At 40.9% G+C, this 15924-nt stretch overlaps 1 protein-coding gene across 3 annotated transcripts in view; it reads left to right on the top strand.

Annotated features, from left to right (window-relative positions):
• The first annotated feature begins 8461 nt into the window (after positions 1 to 8461).
• The window catches only part of SLAIN1 (SLAIN motif family member 1), a 45461-nt gene continuing 37998 nt past the window's right edge, over positions 8462 to 15924 (top strand). For 2 of the 3 annotated variants that reach the window (XM_053971743.1, XM_053971744.1), the window contains exons 1-2: positions 8496 to 9046; positions 12159 to 12298. In XM_053971743.1, coding sequence (XP_053827718.1) covers positions 8595 to 9046; positions 12159 to 12298 — 592 coding nt within the window. In that variant the 5' untranslated portion in view covers positions 8496 to 8594. Of the gene's footprint in view, positions 9047 to 12158; positions 12299 to 15924 lie in introns of all 3 variants that reach the window. The other variant, XM_053971745.1, reaches the window with a different exon arrangement.

The following is a 15924-nucleotide window of genomic DNA, read 5'->3' as shown; positions in this document are numbered from 1 at the left end:
GTAGTCTTTTTGCAACATTCCCTGCCCAGAACAGGCTGGATCCTTATGGCCCATGTTCCACTGGATAGCCACACTGCTTATTCATTATATGCTTATTGATAACTCAGGAATGACTCCTGAACAAAAAATACATTGTCTTGGTAGCAAAGACCAAATCCTGGAATTTCATCATCTCATCCAAGTGGTCTAATTAAGAATGAAAAGCAGTGTCAAAGATTAGAGGGACTGTCTACATTCAGATTTGGCTTGAGTAGGACAGTGAGAGAATGAAATTTTGGGGAGTTTCATCTGAAGACTATTACAAATACATCTTTATATGATAATCTCTTCTAAGCCTTAGTATTTTCTTTGCCTTTCCAGCCTCTGAGCCCTTTTGGGCAGGAACTCTCTCCAGTTTGTGCAGTATCCAGCACAGCAGTGGCCTCTGGGTGGTACTGCTGCACCTGTATGAATGACCCAAGAAAAATTCAGAGTTTACCTCCCTTTCCAAGAAAACTGCTTGGAAACTGAGTATTTTTTCATGGGGTTTTTATAACTGTGTCAGGTATAAATTGACAGCTACAGCATTGTAGGCTGTGCCAGGACTTAAAAGTGACTGGTTTGGTCCTGTTAAGAATCAATATCTGAATATAATCATGCCAAAAGCACTTGTCTGAGTCTTGACATTGCTGTGCAGTCATCAGACGTCTGTTTAGGGAGCTTAGACAGCTATTGTGGTCAAAACAATTGGCAGCCAACATTTTAAAACTACTTACTCAGGAAAAAAAGAAGACACAATCAATTCTGGAAAGAAAGGACAAACTTCTGGCATCCAAGCCATTTTTGCAAATGTTTAAATACTAAAAGAAGCAGAAAAGAGAGAAAACATTATGAAAAAGATTAAAGCATTATGCAAATAAGTAAATTAAAGAATTTTAATAGTACTATTGTTGTAAATAATGCTGCCATTGAAATTAATAGTAAACCTTGACTGTAAGAAGAATATTGCAGTAAAGATTGGTCTGTCTTCATATCTTCTGGTTTCTCCAGGGAGTCTCCACCTACGGAACTTTGAATTATATTATCCCTGTATGTAGTTCAAATCTTGTAATTAAGAATGAGAATCAGCTAACCATATTTGTAGCACTGTAATTTCAAATAGCCAAATAGTTAAACAATATTTGGGAAATCTACAGAAATATGTGACTGATAATGCGTTTGAACACTGTTTTTACCTGTTTTGACAATTGAGAATGCATTTGAACATTGACTTTATCCATTTGCCCAAGTGACATATATGAAAGTAACAGAAAAGCCTTTTGAACAAAACACTAGTTTTCTCACAGTAAAATTCTGTCTGGGAGCAAACATAGCAGTTCTGACATGACTGACATCTGTGGAAAGCTGAAGGATGAAAGCCAGGAAGCAGCAATGTTTTTTTTCTGCCTCTTCGACTCTAGTGAGAGACATCCCAGATACCCAGTCAGAGGAGGGCACATGATTTGAGAACTGTGGTTTCTGGGTTTTAATTTGGAGATCACCAGGACTATTTAAAAACTCCCCTGCCTTCTAATTCAGGATCAGAATCTCCTCAGTAGAAACAGAAATGAAACAGGGAGTGAAGATAGCAGGGACTTTGCTTCTCATAATGAAATTGGAGCAAACACAAGGAAAAGATCTAGGTAGTAAGAATACACTCCTTTAGTAATAACACAATTCATACACCCTTCATCAATCTAGTGAACTTGCTCATGGAATACTTTTGCTGTACTGCATTTCTTCTATTTCCAGATTGTCCCAGAAAGGGCTGATTTTAGACCAGCTCCCCCCCAGCCCTGGAACTGTGTCCAGCACTGATTGCACATCTCCACGATGGACAAAAGGGACCCAGAGGGAGTAAGACTGATAGATCCATCACCACCTGTGATAGATCCATCACTACCCAGACCCAGGAGTTCTGGCATGGCAGGAGGAAGGGCAAGGGGTTTTATGCCAGTCTAGTGATGTTGCAGCAAAGATCTCAAGTACTCTGAAAATTATACCGTTTATGGAACAGCGTCCAGAAAAAAAAAAAGTTTGGATGTAAGTTTTCTAACTGTACCTAATTTACCCTCTTGGTATCTTTGTCATTTTATTGTATCTTTTGTGATTCAGTGGGTTACAGACAATGCAAGGACAAGTTTTTACATGCAAGCTTTTACACACTATTTTCACAGGCTTTTTTTTCCTATCCCATCTGACAGTAAAAAATAAATGATAAAAATAAATTACATGGGCTTTTCAGGATAGTCAGCAAAGATTCTTGCTTGACCAAACTGAATTTGGATGAAAGTTCACGTACTTATTTTTTTCAACCATTCCCTCCCTATCTGAAAAGCTAACACACCCATTTTGACACAAGAAAAGCCTTTCAAGCAACTGCAAATTTTCCATACTCTTTTGACATGGTGCCACTCAGATATGCCTTCTCAAACACAATTGCTGCTGGACTGAAGGTTTTTTGTATTATTTAATTTTTTTCCCACATACATCACATAACCAATGCTAAGCACATTGCTGTTTATTTTTTTAAGATGATAACTTCTAAACCACTTTGCAGCATCATAAAGTCTTGAGTCTGTTGGCCTATACTTACTAACATTTTGCACACTGTAAAAATCACTTATGTATCTACATGATGGACTTGCTAACATGGATAGTAATTTTTTTCGCTTTTTTGCAAAGTTGATGAATTTCTTTAATCTCTTTCCCCAACTATATGCAAATAGACAAAAAGTAAAGATGACAGAAGATTAATAAAAAGAAAAAAAATCATAACCAGGATTAGATGATTCCATATGATCATGTTATCAGGAAATAAGGCATTTTTCCTGAATCAACTGCCACTGTTCCCTGAAGATAAACCAAGCTGAAATCTGGAGTCCTGGCAAAAGGTGTGTCATGAATTTTTAGCCTCCTGAAGAGAAGCTGTATTTCTGTCATTATGATCTTCACACTCAAACAGTGTTTCAAAAGCTTTACTTTTAGATTATCAGCTCATTTATTAACAACCTTGAACACAACATCTCCCCCTCAACCTTCTCTTTCTTATTCATCAGCGGTAAAACAAATTATACTTTCCAATATACTTGTATACTGGAGACAATGTAAATATTCAAACTTCTTTGAAAGTCTAATTAGTCTTTGTTATCGGTGAAGATCATTAGAAAGAAACCCGTCCTGATTTGCAAGATTCAGCCTGATGCTTTCAGTTTATAATATACAGAAGGGATGGGAGGGAGGAGGGTCTAAAGCATTTGAAATTCGGAGTGATTTGATAACAATCAAAAAACAACCCCTTGAACAAGAGCTGTCATGGATAATTCCGTCTAGATGGATCTACAAACTAGCAGACCCAAAGTTTAATTCACAGACAGTATCTTTGGATGCCATAAGCACTGGAGCAATTTGAGCTCACTGAAATGATGAAATTTTGTATTTGTTCTTATAGTAAATCCATTCTAATGGTGATTACAATGTACTTCAATTTAATATTAATTAAATAAGGAAAAAGCCTGGAGGAACCATGGTAGTTCAGAGAAGGAAACAGTATAAAAAAAGAGAAAGTCAATTAGCATGAAATTAGCAACAGCTAGGAAGTCAAAATGTTTGAAAGAGACACTGAGAATGAGGAATCCATGCTGTAACTTTAGGATAAAGTGTTTAATTGCTCAAATAATGCAGAGTAAATGTACAAATTTAACAATAACAAATTGCTAGGTCTAGGTAGTATCCATGTAAAACCTCCACGGAAGCTCAAGTGTGACATTGTTGAGCTTCTCACAAACATTTACCCAACCGTTCAAAACAGGCATGGTGCCAAATACATTGGAAGCATTAGCTAGGACATCAGCCTTGAAAAAACCAAGAAAACTGCTCTGGGGAACTAAATTTCATTTAGTCTTATTTTTTTTATCAAGCCAATCTGTACAAATTGGAATAAATGACAGCATACAGAAGCTATGGATATGTATGATATATTGGAGGAGAGTCTGCACAGATTGCTTAAAGCAGAGCATGCTCATGAATATATGAGTGTCTCTGGAGAAGGCAATATGCTTTTGGTTAAGCTGATTTTTTTAACTGAGAACATTTGGCTTTATAAGAAAACAAGAAGTGAGAACAGAAAAAAAACAATGAGATAGAAAATTCCGTTTTCATTATGGAGTGAGACAGGAAACAAAGGGAGACTTAGCCTGACTTCTGTGGGGATAAGGCTATATAAATTAGGGCTTGTCAGCTGGGAAGAGAAGTATCTAAATTTTATACAGTCATGAATGACAAAGAGAAGCTGAATAGAGAATGATTAATCATTCTGTCTTTCTCAGAAAACCAGAACTAAGGGGCACCCAATCAAATTACTAAGCAGCAGATTTAAAGTAGATAATAAGAAGTAGTTTTCCTAACAATACATTATTAAATTGCAGCTCTAATTGCCACAGGGGGTTGTAGAGCTCTAATGTTTAAATGGCTTAAAAATGGGTTTCAGCAAATGGAATATTATTGCACATTGGTTGCTATCAAAATTAAATGATCCAGATGTCCTGATTCAATGACTTTTGAAAGAGGGAAAATATCCCTCAATATTTTTCTTGTTTCTGAGATATTTTCCTTACAAAGCTACTATCAGCCCTTGCTAAAGGCAGAATACTGGATAGGATGGACTTCTGCTGGCATGATAGTGGCTCTATTTTTATAAAACTACTTTCACAGTAATTTTTCAGACTGGAACTGCAATTTAAAATAATCTCACGCGACTTGGAGTTTGCTGTCCATGCTCTGACCTTTTTGTCACACATTTTTTGTATAGCCCAGACCGGATTACAGCAATTAATTCTTTACTGGCTTGCCTGAAAGGCAGATCCAGCCTGCAGCTATTGCAGCATAAAGCAACAAGCTTATTACCAGAAAAGAGCAGATGGGATTTGCGGACTTCCTGCTTCTTTGTTCTCTGCATCGACAGCCTATTAGTAACTACACTGATTCAGAAATTCCTACCATAGGATACTGTGCAAGTAGCATTCTATAGCAGATTTCTACTGATTTAGGGCATATAATTTCTCAAGTCCAGGAGTAACAGGTTTCATGGGCACATTAGGATGTTTGGGATTGGTGTTAGACAATTTTATCGATGCCTTAAAAAAAGAATAGAACCATCAAGCCTTTAGTGTGGTTTGTAAAGTGCTGATAAAGTTCTGGGTTTATCAAACTCATCATCTATTGCTGGCATACTGAATGGAACTCATTAACAATTTATTAGTAATGTCAATATTGGGAGGAGAGTAATTTATGTTTAAAAACCCAAACAATTAGGTTAACTATTTCAATGACTAAGATGTTCGAATCATCTTTGCAGTATTCAAACTGATCAACCTGAAAACCATGGGACAGTGTATTTATCAACATACATTTTATCTGCCAGCACCTCTGTGTGAAGCTATGTTATTAGTGGAATTATGTGTTAGTGAAATTACAAGTACACTTAAAATAGAGTAACAAATACAACACAGTGAAAAGCATTTTTATCCTTTACTAAATCCATTTGTACAGGAAATGCCTGAAAAAGACAGTCTCTCACACTGACTGTGAGCATGGTAGCTGAAATATGCACAACTTCAAGCTGCTTTCTACCCATGCTACTGGGTATCTCACTTAAGAAGTCCCAGTCAAGGAGGAGCCAAGCTCTGGACCATTTTCTTGGTGATATGATGTCTCTGATCGATGCATCTGTCTGGAAAAGATGTATTTGTACCCATGCTAGGGCATGACACTGAGTCCTAAGCTTTTTCTCTTTGGCAACTGAGTTCTGAAATGAATGCCTGCAAGCAACATTTGTGTAGGTGGCACAAACAGTAGAGGGCATTTGAAAATTGTCAACTGTTTGTACTCATAATTGAGGACAAGCATTCCCATAGTGACTCTTAAGATCCTGAACTATGATGCTACATGCTCTACCCTGTCTTCAAATGTGTCCCCTGATGTATCTCCAAACAGCTCCAAACTGGTTTCTGCATCAAGATATTTTTAGTGATGCAATAGCCAGACCACACCATCATGTTCCTGTTCTGACAACTGAAAATTTCAGATACCCATTTATTGGGTTTTTTTGCTGGTCCTTGGTTCAAGACTAAAAGACTTTGCATCCTTGGTTAAAAAAAAAAAATAAAAAAAAAAAAAAAAAAAAAAAATCCTCCCTTTTGAATCTCTTTTGAGTATTTCAGGGAATAATCAAAGTTGGAAGACACCTTCAAGATCATCTAGTCCAACCATCAACCTGGCACCAGTATAATCACCCCTGAACCATATCCCCAAATGCCACATCCAGACACCTCTTGAATGCTTCCAGAGACAGTGGTTCCACCACCCACATGGGCAACTTATTGCAATGCCTAACTACTCTTTCAGTGAAAAAAATGTTATGATATATAACTGCACCTCTACTGCCGCACTGCATCCTCCAGCACTGATATTATAATAAACTTCTTCTTGGCTTTTTTTTTTTTCATTGTAAACTAGTGATGTATAATAAACTCAATATTACATATGCTACCAATTCATCTTTTTATATAATTTTGCAATCTTATCAATGCACTTCTAAGAATTAAGGTTAGTACTATTATTAGTGATAACAAACTGAGAGATACACATTTTGCCTGGGACTAAACATGTGGAAGCTCAATTCTCCTTTTCCTTGTGGGAATAAAGATTACAGCTATCTGTAGTAGTGAAAATTGGATTCTGTTACTCATTCTAATAAAACATGGCAGAAATGGAGCCAGATGGTTTTTACGCTCTCAACATTTTCTCCCTTCTTTCTTCCAAAGGGACAGAGAAGACACAACCAAAGTTCTGGGTTAAATGTTATCTGCTTGCATAGTAGTACACTGGGGGCTGTATTTACTCTCTCTTTACTCTGATAGAAGTTATATCATCTGGAAGTCAATGCTTTGTGCTCCACTCTAGCTTCCTTTCTAGTCATTCTTATAGTACTGGTTGTTATCTATACTGCAAGAGTGCTTAAAAGACTGACAAACAATAGTGGTGTTGTCCTGTGCACATGTAGAAGAAAGTTTCCAGATTATAAACAAAAGAGACAGGATTGTGACAGGTTGGATGATTTCAAAGTTGACTTATGCCCTGAACAGAGAGTCCATGTCTGTTCCTCCTCACACCAGAAACCTGAGACAGCAACAAAGCGAGGTGAAGGCAGCAGCGGCTGACAGTGCTACTGCTCTGCCTAAAGCTGATGTTCAAGAACTGGATAGTGACTGACCAATAGCTATTTTTAGTGGGTAGCTGAGCAACTTACAACACTTAGACTCACAGAATCATTTAGGCTGGCAAAGACATCAAAGGTCACTGAGTCTGTTAACCCAGCACTGCCAAGTCCTCGCTAAACCATGTGCCACATCTACACATCTTTTAAATACCTGCAGGATGGTGACTCAACCACTTCACTGGGCACTCTGTTCTAATGCTTGATGACACTTTTGGTGAAGAATTATTCTATAATATCTAATCTAAACCTGCCCTGACTTCATGAGATTGGTTCCTGATTTCGTATCAGAGCTGTAGGAGACTTAGGACTGTGACTTAGAAGGTTGTCCCCTAAAGCTGTAGCCAGAGGAAATGAACTGAATGAGGATTGTGTGATGCCTGAGCTGCTTTGGGCAACACTGAATCTCTGCTCACCTCCTAGGCGACACAAGGGACACAAGCAATGGCTTCTAACAGTGATGGGCAATGCAAGACAACGCAAAACCACTACTGTAAGTGAACATTACTTATCTCTCTCTCAAAGATTTGCAACCTACAAGCCCACCTATGTATCTGGATTGTGTTAAGAAAGACATTTCAATACGAGGGCATCTTTCACCTCAGGAGCTCTCCTATACGTAACCAATATATAGTTACGTAGTTCTCAGCAATGCTCGGTTCAGTCTTTGCTTTACCACCAATGCAACTTCAAACACTCGTCACTGTCCTCGCTTTACGCCAAAACTCCCAGAATCAGCATGTTTCAAACCTACAAACGGCGGCTTTTGGCTGAATTACCTCCTTTCAAGCCCAACAAAGCCTTTATTTGTGATTCCCATTCCCCTCACACTCTCAATCTGCATAATTACAACCCTGACACCACCAGGCTCTAATTACAGACTCACGAGAGGTTCGGCGCCCTGGGCCGCATCCAGCCCGCGGGCGAGGCGGGGCGAGACGCGGTGGGGTGCAGGGGGGGAAAGGCACTTTTCTTTAAACAGCCAGGGCTCCCCTCGGAGGTGGTCCGTGCCCCCCTTCCCCGGGGCTGGATGGCGGGGGCGCCGGGCGGCTCTTTGTTCCTGCCGAGTGCGTGTGCGCGGCGCTCGGGCTGCCGGAGTGGGAGGGGATCCCGCCCGCGCCGCCGTTAACGGGAGGCGCAGGAGCGGCGGAGCGGGGTCGCCCGGGCGGCACAGAGGCGCAGGGCCGGACCCCGGCGCTGCGAGCGGCTCTCCCCGGCGCTCCCGCCTCCCCCGGGGGCCGGGCGCTGCCCTCCGGCGGCGCGGCGGAGCAGGTGCCGGCGGCGGCAGCGGGCCGGCAGGATGGAGGCTGCCTTGCTGAAGCCGGCGATGATGGCGGAGGTGAAGGGGAGCGGCGCCGGCTCTGCCGTCAGCGCCGAGCTGGAGGTGAAGAAGCTGCAGGAGCTGGTGCGGAAGCTGGAGAAGCAGAACGAGCAGCTCCGGAGCCGCGCCGCCGCCGCCACCGCAGTGGCCACCGGCCCGCCCAGCCCGCACCTGCTGCTGGCCCCGCCGCCGGCCCCGGGCGGGCTGCGCCCCGCCAGCCCCCCCGCCGCGGGCCCGCCCTGCGTGCCCAGCCCGGTGCCCACCCTGCTGTGCCCGCTGGAGCCCCTCGCCTACTTCAAGCCTTCGCCTGGGCCGCCGGCCGCTGGCGGCGGGCAAGAAGGCGACGGCGGTACGGGGGCGGCGGCCACGGTGCTGGACGAGGTGGCCGTGCTGGAGCTGGAGGACGGCTGCGGAGAGGACGAGGATACATGGTATATGCGGCTCGGCCCTGCCCTCCTCCCCGGCCCGGGTGTGCTCGCCGGCCGGGCCTCCCGCAGCGGTCTCCCGGCTCTGATTAGCATTAGCCCCCAAATCCACTTGCTCTCCCCTCTTACGCTGAAATCTGCTCTTTTTTTTTTTTTTTTTTTTTTTTTTCTCCCCTCCTCTCCATCCCCCCTGCAAACCGTGCCGCCCTTCCGAGGGAAGGGCCCGTGTACGGGACGCGGCTTAGGTCGGGGCTTCACCGCCGGGCTCGCCCGCGGCGTCGCGCCCTCCGTGGGGAGCAGAGCTCGTTTTCCACCCCGAGGAATATCGTTCCGATCTCAGCCTAGTTTCAGCCTCGTGTTTACATAAGGAATTAAGAACAGCGGAATTTCGTTCTGGGAAAGCCTTGATCTGAGCAGCGCTGCCTCCTCATCCTAAAATCTCTACCAAATTGTCTCCCATCCTCAGGGATTTGGGAGGGCTTTTGTCTTTTAGACGTTGATCTAAATTGTGTGTCTTACACGCCCATGTAGCTCCAAAAGGCACGGCAGGGTGCTAGTAAATGGGATAAATTGGAAATGAATGGCAAATGGATAGAGCAAAAAATGAAATCGACCTGGACTTGTTAACCTGTGTAACCTGGAATGGTTATGCTCCCGTAAAAAGAAACAGAAGGGGAGACGGCAAGGTAGAGATACAAGTAGATCAGCAAAGCTAGTGCCTCAAAACCTGTTTCAGCACCGTGGATGAATATCGCAGGGACAGTGATGGAATACTGTCTTGTCTGTGTAACCATGTGGAACGTCATTGATCCTCAATTTGTTTTCAAGTGTCAATAGCAATATATAGATCACCTTTATTTAAATAAGTTTTAGAGTATCTGTCTAAGCTTCTATGTAGCTCTCCTTTTCATGAAGTTAGTTTTTGAATTAAGCTATAAGTTAATGTCAGATGAGAATAAATTGTAGTGTAAGGAAGCTGTGTTCAAATATCCTGAATTTTGGTCGGAGATAAAATGTTCAAAAATTAATCTAAATGTCAGAAATGTTTCTGATGGTTGTTCATGGTACACAAAAACGTGTTTCTGAAAATGGCTTTTGAGAATCATGTACAAATTGTGTGGAATTTTTTGTCAGTGTTGCTTCAATGTGTGTGTAGTTAGTCTGTGCAGGGCTGGTTTGGGCTTGTCAGTCCAGACTTAAATCAAATTTTATATTGGTTCTAACTTCTAGCTTTCCAAGCATTAAGGAATATTAAATTTGTTTTATAATGTCTTTTTAAGCAAAATGTTTTCCCTGTTTACATTTTAAGGTGGTTGTCAGTGATTGTTGCATTATGTGCCATAGTGAAATTTCCAATTTGATTTCCTTCCTGGAAGCAATCCTAGATTTGGGTGCCAGAACTTACCTTTATGTCATATATGTATGTGTCTACAGGCAGAATTTAATGACAGGGATTTATTAATAAACCTTTTGTGCTAGGAGTGAGTTGTTTTAGTTGTTAAATGTTTTTAGTTCAAGGATAAATCTGTCATTGTCCATGAAAGGTCAGGCATGTGATGCCAGTTGCTTGGGGCTTTTTTGTAATCTCAGTCTTTAAAGCAAACTGCTTCCTGGAAAGCCAAAGCTTTCAGTGCTTATCCTAGTTCTTGATTAGTAATTTTAGGCCTTAAGTACCTTTGGTGTTTTGTGTTTTGCTTGCTTTTTGTCTTGTTTTGTTTTTTATTTTTGACTGAAGTTACAAAAAACCCCAAAACCAACCAAACTTGTCAGACTACTTTGTAATGTTCAGCTTTTTACAGGAAGGTCTGATCATCAGTCAGATGTTTAGCTTTTGAGGCACTTCTGCAGGTTAACAGGAAACCTGAAAGCTTTTCATTGCTTTGCTTTTTGGTTTTTGTCATTTTTTTTAAACGTGTGGTCAGGCAGTGCAGGAAGTCTGGGGAAATGAGTCCTCTCCTCAGAGAAATTCAATAGTTGATCTCTGCTGGGATTGCCAAGAGAGAGAGATAGCAATCGCAGTGGGGATATTTGTTCCTTGTGAACTGGATAGACAGTGCTGATTGACTTCAAAGGCAAAGAACTCCATGGAGCAGATGCTGGAGAAGGGGTGCTCTGCTGGGTCTTGGGTAGCTCTTGAGCCAAAACTGTGAAGGTGAAAGGCTGCTGCTGCCTGTTAGTGACCCCTTGAGGGGCAAAGTCCTGTTTAGTTTTTGGTCTCGCCTTTCACTCCCCCTTTGTACAGGCCAGATCCTTTTAAAGAGTGCCGGGTGTTCTTCTGGTGCCTTGAGAATCTGGCTCTGGGTGTCCCTAGCCTCATGTCTCGGAGGTGGCTGGGACAGGGAGCTGTGAGTCAGTCTTGTCCAGCAGACAAGAATAATTTGCTCCCTGGAAGATAAGCACGCTCCCAGGTGAGTTTGCATCTGCTGTGCCTGCTAATCTGCCAGGGTGACAGCAGCAACCTAGATCTCAGCCTCAAGAATTGTCCCATGAAATCTGCTTTGAAACCTGGTTTCCTAATGTGCAACTGATCAGTTGCCAACTCTTGTCTCAGAATAATGCACATACACTACCTTTTTTTGCATGTGTGCTTTTTTTTCTTCCTTTTCTGCTGGTGTTGAAGATTGAAAATAGATTTTCAGTGTTTCTCATTAAATGGTTTTTAATGATTACAAATATGACTTGAACAACATCTGGGTCATCTGTGTGAAGATAAAATCAGATGCTGAAATTATATAAATCTCCAGTAAATATAAATATAGGGAAAAGCAAGAGCACTTTTGGTGTTTGTACAGCACCTGATACATTTGAACTTTGGGCAGTGCTGAAATTCAGACAATGGTAGTGATTAGATAGGAGATTTTAATGTGGAATCTACTTGAACTTTGTTTGGACATGCTGGAGCTGTAGAGTTGATATTTTATCACCTATTTTTCTGAGGAGGGAAGAAAGAAAACTGATGTAAACTCTTCTACTTCAGGATATTTTTCTTTTTATTGATATCCTCTTGCAGGGCTTTGGGTGTTATAAATTATTAGTGATATAATAGGAAAGTGAGCGTACAAAAACAAACTTTGCAGTATTGCCTATCTTGCTGATACTTCTGTGTGTTTTGGTTAAGGTTGTACGTCTTGCCTACCAAGACTCACACTCCTCAAGAGAAATCACTGAGTCCTCTGCAGTGGTGCAGACGTGTTCTGGATCATCCAACTCCTGAGATAGAAGCTGCAAAACGTTCCCTATGCTTTAGATTGGAGCAAGGTAATCTTACTGTGTTAATTTCGTTATTAGAAGGTTGGCATTTTTGGTCTGGTGTTTCACTCCTCTTTGGGGTTTTCACAATTTAGCAGGCTTCACACATGGCAGATGTGGAGTTTCTTCATATGTATGCAAGTCTTCCTTCATTACATAAATGCTGACAAATGATTGAATTTTTTCGTTTCTGATCATGCAGTTTTTAAAGTATTTGCCTCCTTTTTTATCCATCTTTTCTCCTGCACAACTTGTTGTTCTAACTTGTCAGTGTGTATCCAGGGCTTAAAATAGAGGCTCTCCTGACAAAGAAATATTGATGCTAACTTCACTGTTGGTATATCTGTTGAGGTTTGAAAAAAGGTGGTTTTCATTTTTTGTAAAGTCAGAATGATCATGGGGGTCTAAATCTTTAAAGACATATTTGTCAACATCTGGTGCAGTGTCAGAACTTTGCTAAGTACAGCACCCACCAAGAAGAGCTGTAACTTGATTGTAGTGCTGTTTTGTTGGCCTCTTGTTAATCTCAGGTACTGGAATCCATCTGACAGCTGATCAGTGCTGGTGAACTTACAGAGTTCTCTGTGTGCTCTGACTTTTATTTTAAATAAATACCAGACAGCACTTTTCTTACTTTCTTACCATCTGGGGTCTCATTAAGATTGTATTAAGTGTAGTTGAAGAAGGTGATTAAGGGAGGATATTAAGGTTTATAACTCACTAGGAAAGAAGAAAATGAACAATACACGAACATGACAGAAGAAGGAATAAAGATAATGACAGCATGAACATATGGCTGTATAAGTTAGCTGTAGCCATCATTAGGAGAAATTTAGTGTGTTCCTGTACGCTTTGGAGGATATGGGTAGCTTGGATAAGTTTCATCCAAAATCAAGCGTTTAACTGAATCAGGCTCTGAAGGCAGCATTGGCCTCTTCACATTGATGATGAAAGATGCTACAATGATTATTGATCTAGAAATACTTAGTTGAGCCTACTTGCCTCAAGTTACGTGGGCCAAGCTGTGGTTCCTATATTGGTAATCATCCCATCTAGTTTTAGGGTGGACTTTGGCTTGTTAATTGGGTATCTGGGTTCAGGTGTCTGTAGGGTGAGCTGAGTGTCATGTTTGACTATCAATGGAAGATTTGTGTGTAGAGTCAGAGGAATCAGGGGAGCTGCTCATGTGACAAGATTTAGGTGTTGACTGTAGAATGAATTTAGTAGCTCTCTAGAGTCCCCTGACAGTAGTGGGTGCTTGGCACTCAACCCCACATGCTTACCTGAAAGTGCTCTGTGTGGGTTTGGGCATCCAACAATAGAGTGCAGTCTGGTGTAGAAGCTGTGTTCAGATTGCCCCACATAGGTAACTAGTGCCCTTTGAGATGGCCTGTTACCCTGTTTTCTATTCAGGACAGATGCAGACCTTCCTAAGGTCCTGTGCTTTTACTGTCCTTTAATGATCCCTTGGCCTCCCCAAGGGCCTCTCAGGTAGCCAGGCACACCTGAGTATGGACAACTGAGTCAAGCCTGTAATGTCAGTGTAGAAACAAGCAAAAGGACTGCATGACCTATTTTTTCCCCTTAAAAGGATTTATTTAAATTGAATAGACAATAAAGGTTTCAAATTGAAATCACTCTATGGTTAGCAGTTCAGTATCTCTCTGCAGAAGTCACAGCAAATGACTTATGTCACCGAGTTATGTTGACAATGAGTTACTCTGATCCATATGTTCTGCTCGTGGTGATTGGCTCATGAATTTCCTGATCTCTGTAAAAAGTTTCTGAGAAATTATATGCCATAAATAAAACCTATTATGGGAGCAGTATGTTCAAGGAGTGAATAGACTTGTATTTATACTGCAGCAATTCTTTGGTAAAATTGCTTTAATTAATAATTCAGTTAAGACTTGATTAACACTTATATTTCTAACTATTTTCTTATAGCACCTGTACCTTTGTAAGTAATACATAATAATAAAACATCATCCTTCTCACTCTTAAATTTTTAGGAGTTGATTTCACTATATTGATTTATTCCTTAGTTTTTCAACCAGATATGAGACTTTTGTAAGAATCTAAAAATTCGGTTTTTGAAGTACAGCAAACTTTCTGTAGCCTGACTTCCCTATGTTTTGTTTTGCAGGGCACTCAGTCAGTACATGTATAAATATGTACACATAATCAATCCATCCTGATTTTATAAGTGACTTCACTAAGTATGGCATTCTTCTTTCTGGTACTAAAGTTTCAAACTTTGTACTTGTAAGTTGAATGGTATTTTCCCCTTTTAGCCATATGCCTTGCAAGGGCATTTTCAAGGAATTTTGAAATTTACTTGTGCCTCTTCTGCTTGGCTCTGAATCAATGGTTAAGACTGAAGTACTTGAGAACTATTAAATGAGTAGTCAGAAAACATTTATAGTGTACCAGGGTGTGATTTCTGAAATGGCTTATTGGTAGAATTCGCTTAGTGCATGGTGCATTAGCCAAAAATTAAACCAGTTTAGTTGTTACAGCTCTTCACACACCAGAGTGCACATGGAAATAAAAAGCAATAAAAACTGGTTTTTGACTGCAAAGTCAGCATATCTCTTCTTGTGCAGAGAGAAAAGCTGTGAGCCAAAAAAAAAAAAAAAAATTTGCCAGTCTTGTTTTTTTAAGTTGTAACTAATTCCGATTTTCTTTCTAAGATTGTAAATCCTGCCCTCATTTATTCCTGCTCCTGTGAGTTTTTCTTACTGCATTACATCCTGATTTTCATAAAAGTTTTCATTTGTTATATGAAAGATCCCTGCATTAGGATATCTCATAACAAGGCTAAAGGTCTTGTGAGAGACTTCTGCCAAAGCACTCCAAGGCAATGAAATAGTCTAACAGCTACTTGGTCTTTCAGGCCAGAAATTACTTGAATGGTGGTATTTTCTTTTCACTTTGCTGCACTCACCAGCTTGTTTCTTTTCTAGTGAAAATGACTGTTTTGAGTATTTCATGGTGGAAGTTAAGAATTCATCTTGGCGTAAATCCTTAAGGTTTATTATAAGCACAGAGGTGGTCTCCAGCAGGTGGTTCTTCTTTGAGCCACTCTGAGAACCTGGGCAAGCTTCTCAGCATTTTTCTGGTCTACCACTAAGTAGGTAAAGCTTTTATAATGTTTATAATGAACTAGGCTTATTACAAACCCTGTTTCTGTGGATTAAGCATGTTAGCTTTAAGGACGATGAAAGTTTAATGTAACCTCATATGACAGGATCTTTGCTTGGAGTTGTGCCTGTTTTCCATGAGCAATTACAGTGTTGAGGTAATGTTTGTTGTTTGTTTCAGTTTTATCTCTGTGGGCTGGACTGGATCTCATCTTTCTTCTTACTCTTCATCAGTTATCTTTTCTTTCCTTTTGGGTTTGTTATGCTTACAGCAGCTCTCTATATATTGTAGGGTCAAATAGCTCGCTGTTTGGATTTTAGTCTTGCTGTCTAATTTTTTTTTTAGGTTAATTGAAGTGAACAGGGCCACCTAACAGTCTTAACGGTGTGGTAGAGCCTCTTCTGTGTTTTCTTAGCAATAGTTGAAGATGTTGGGGCATGCATTAATTCAGTGAGCAGAGAGATGTGACACGTAAACTTCTAGCTGATGCA

Source organism: Vidua macroura, chromosome 2 (assembly GCF_024509145.1).
Source record: "Vidua macroura isolate BioBank_ID:100142 chromosome 2, ASM2450914v1, whole genome shotgun sequence".
Classification (NCBI taxonomy): Eukaryota; Metazoa; Chordata; class Aves; order Passeriformes; family Viduidae; genus Vidua; species Vidua macroura.
The sequence above is the reverse complement of the archived record's forward strand: the minus strand, read 5'-3'. Positions and strand labels throughout refer to the sequence as shown.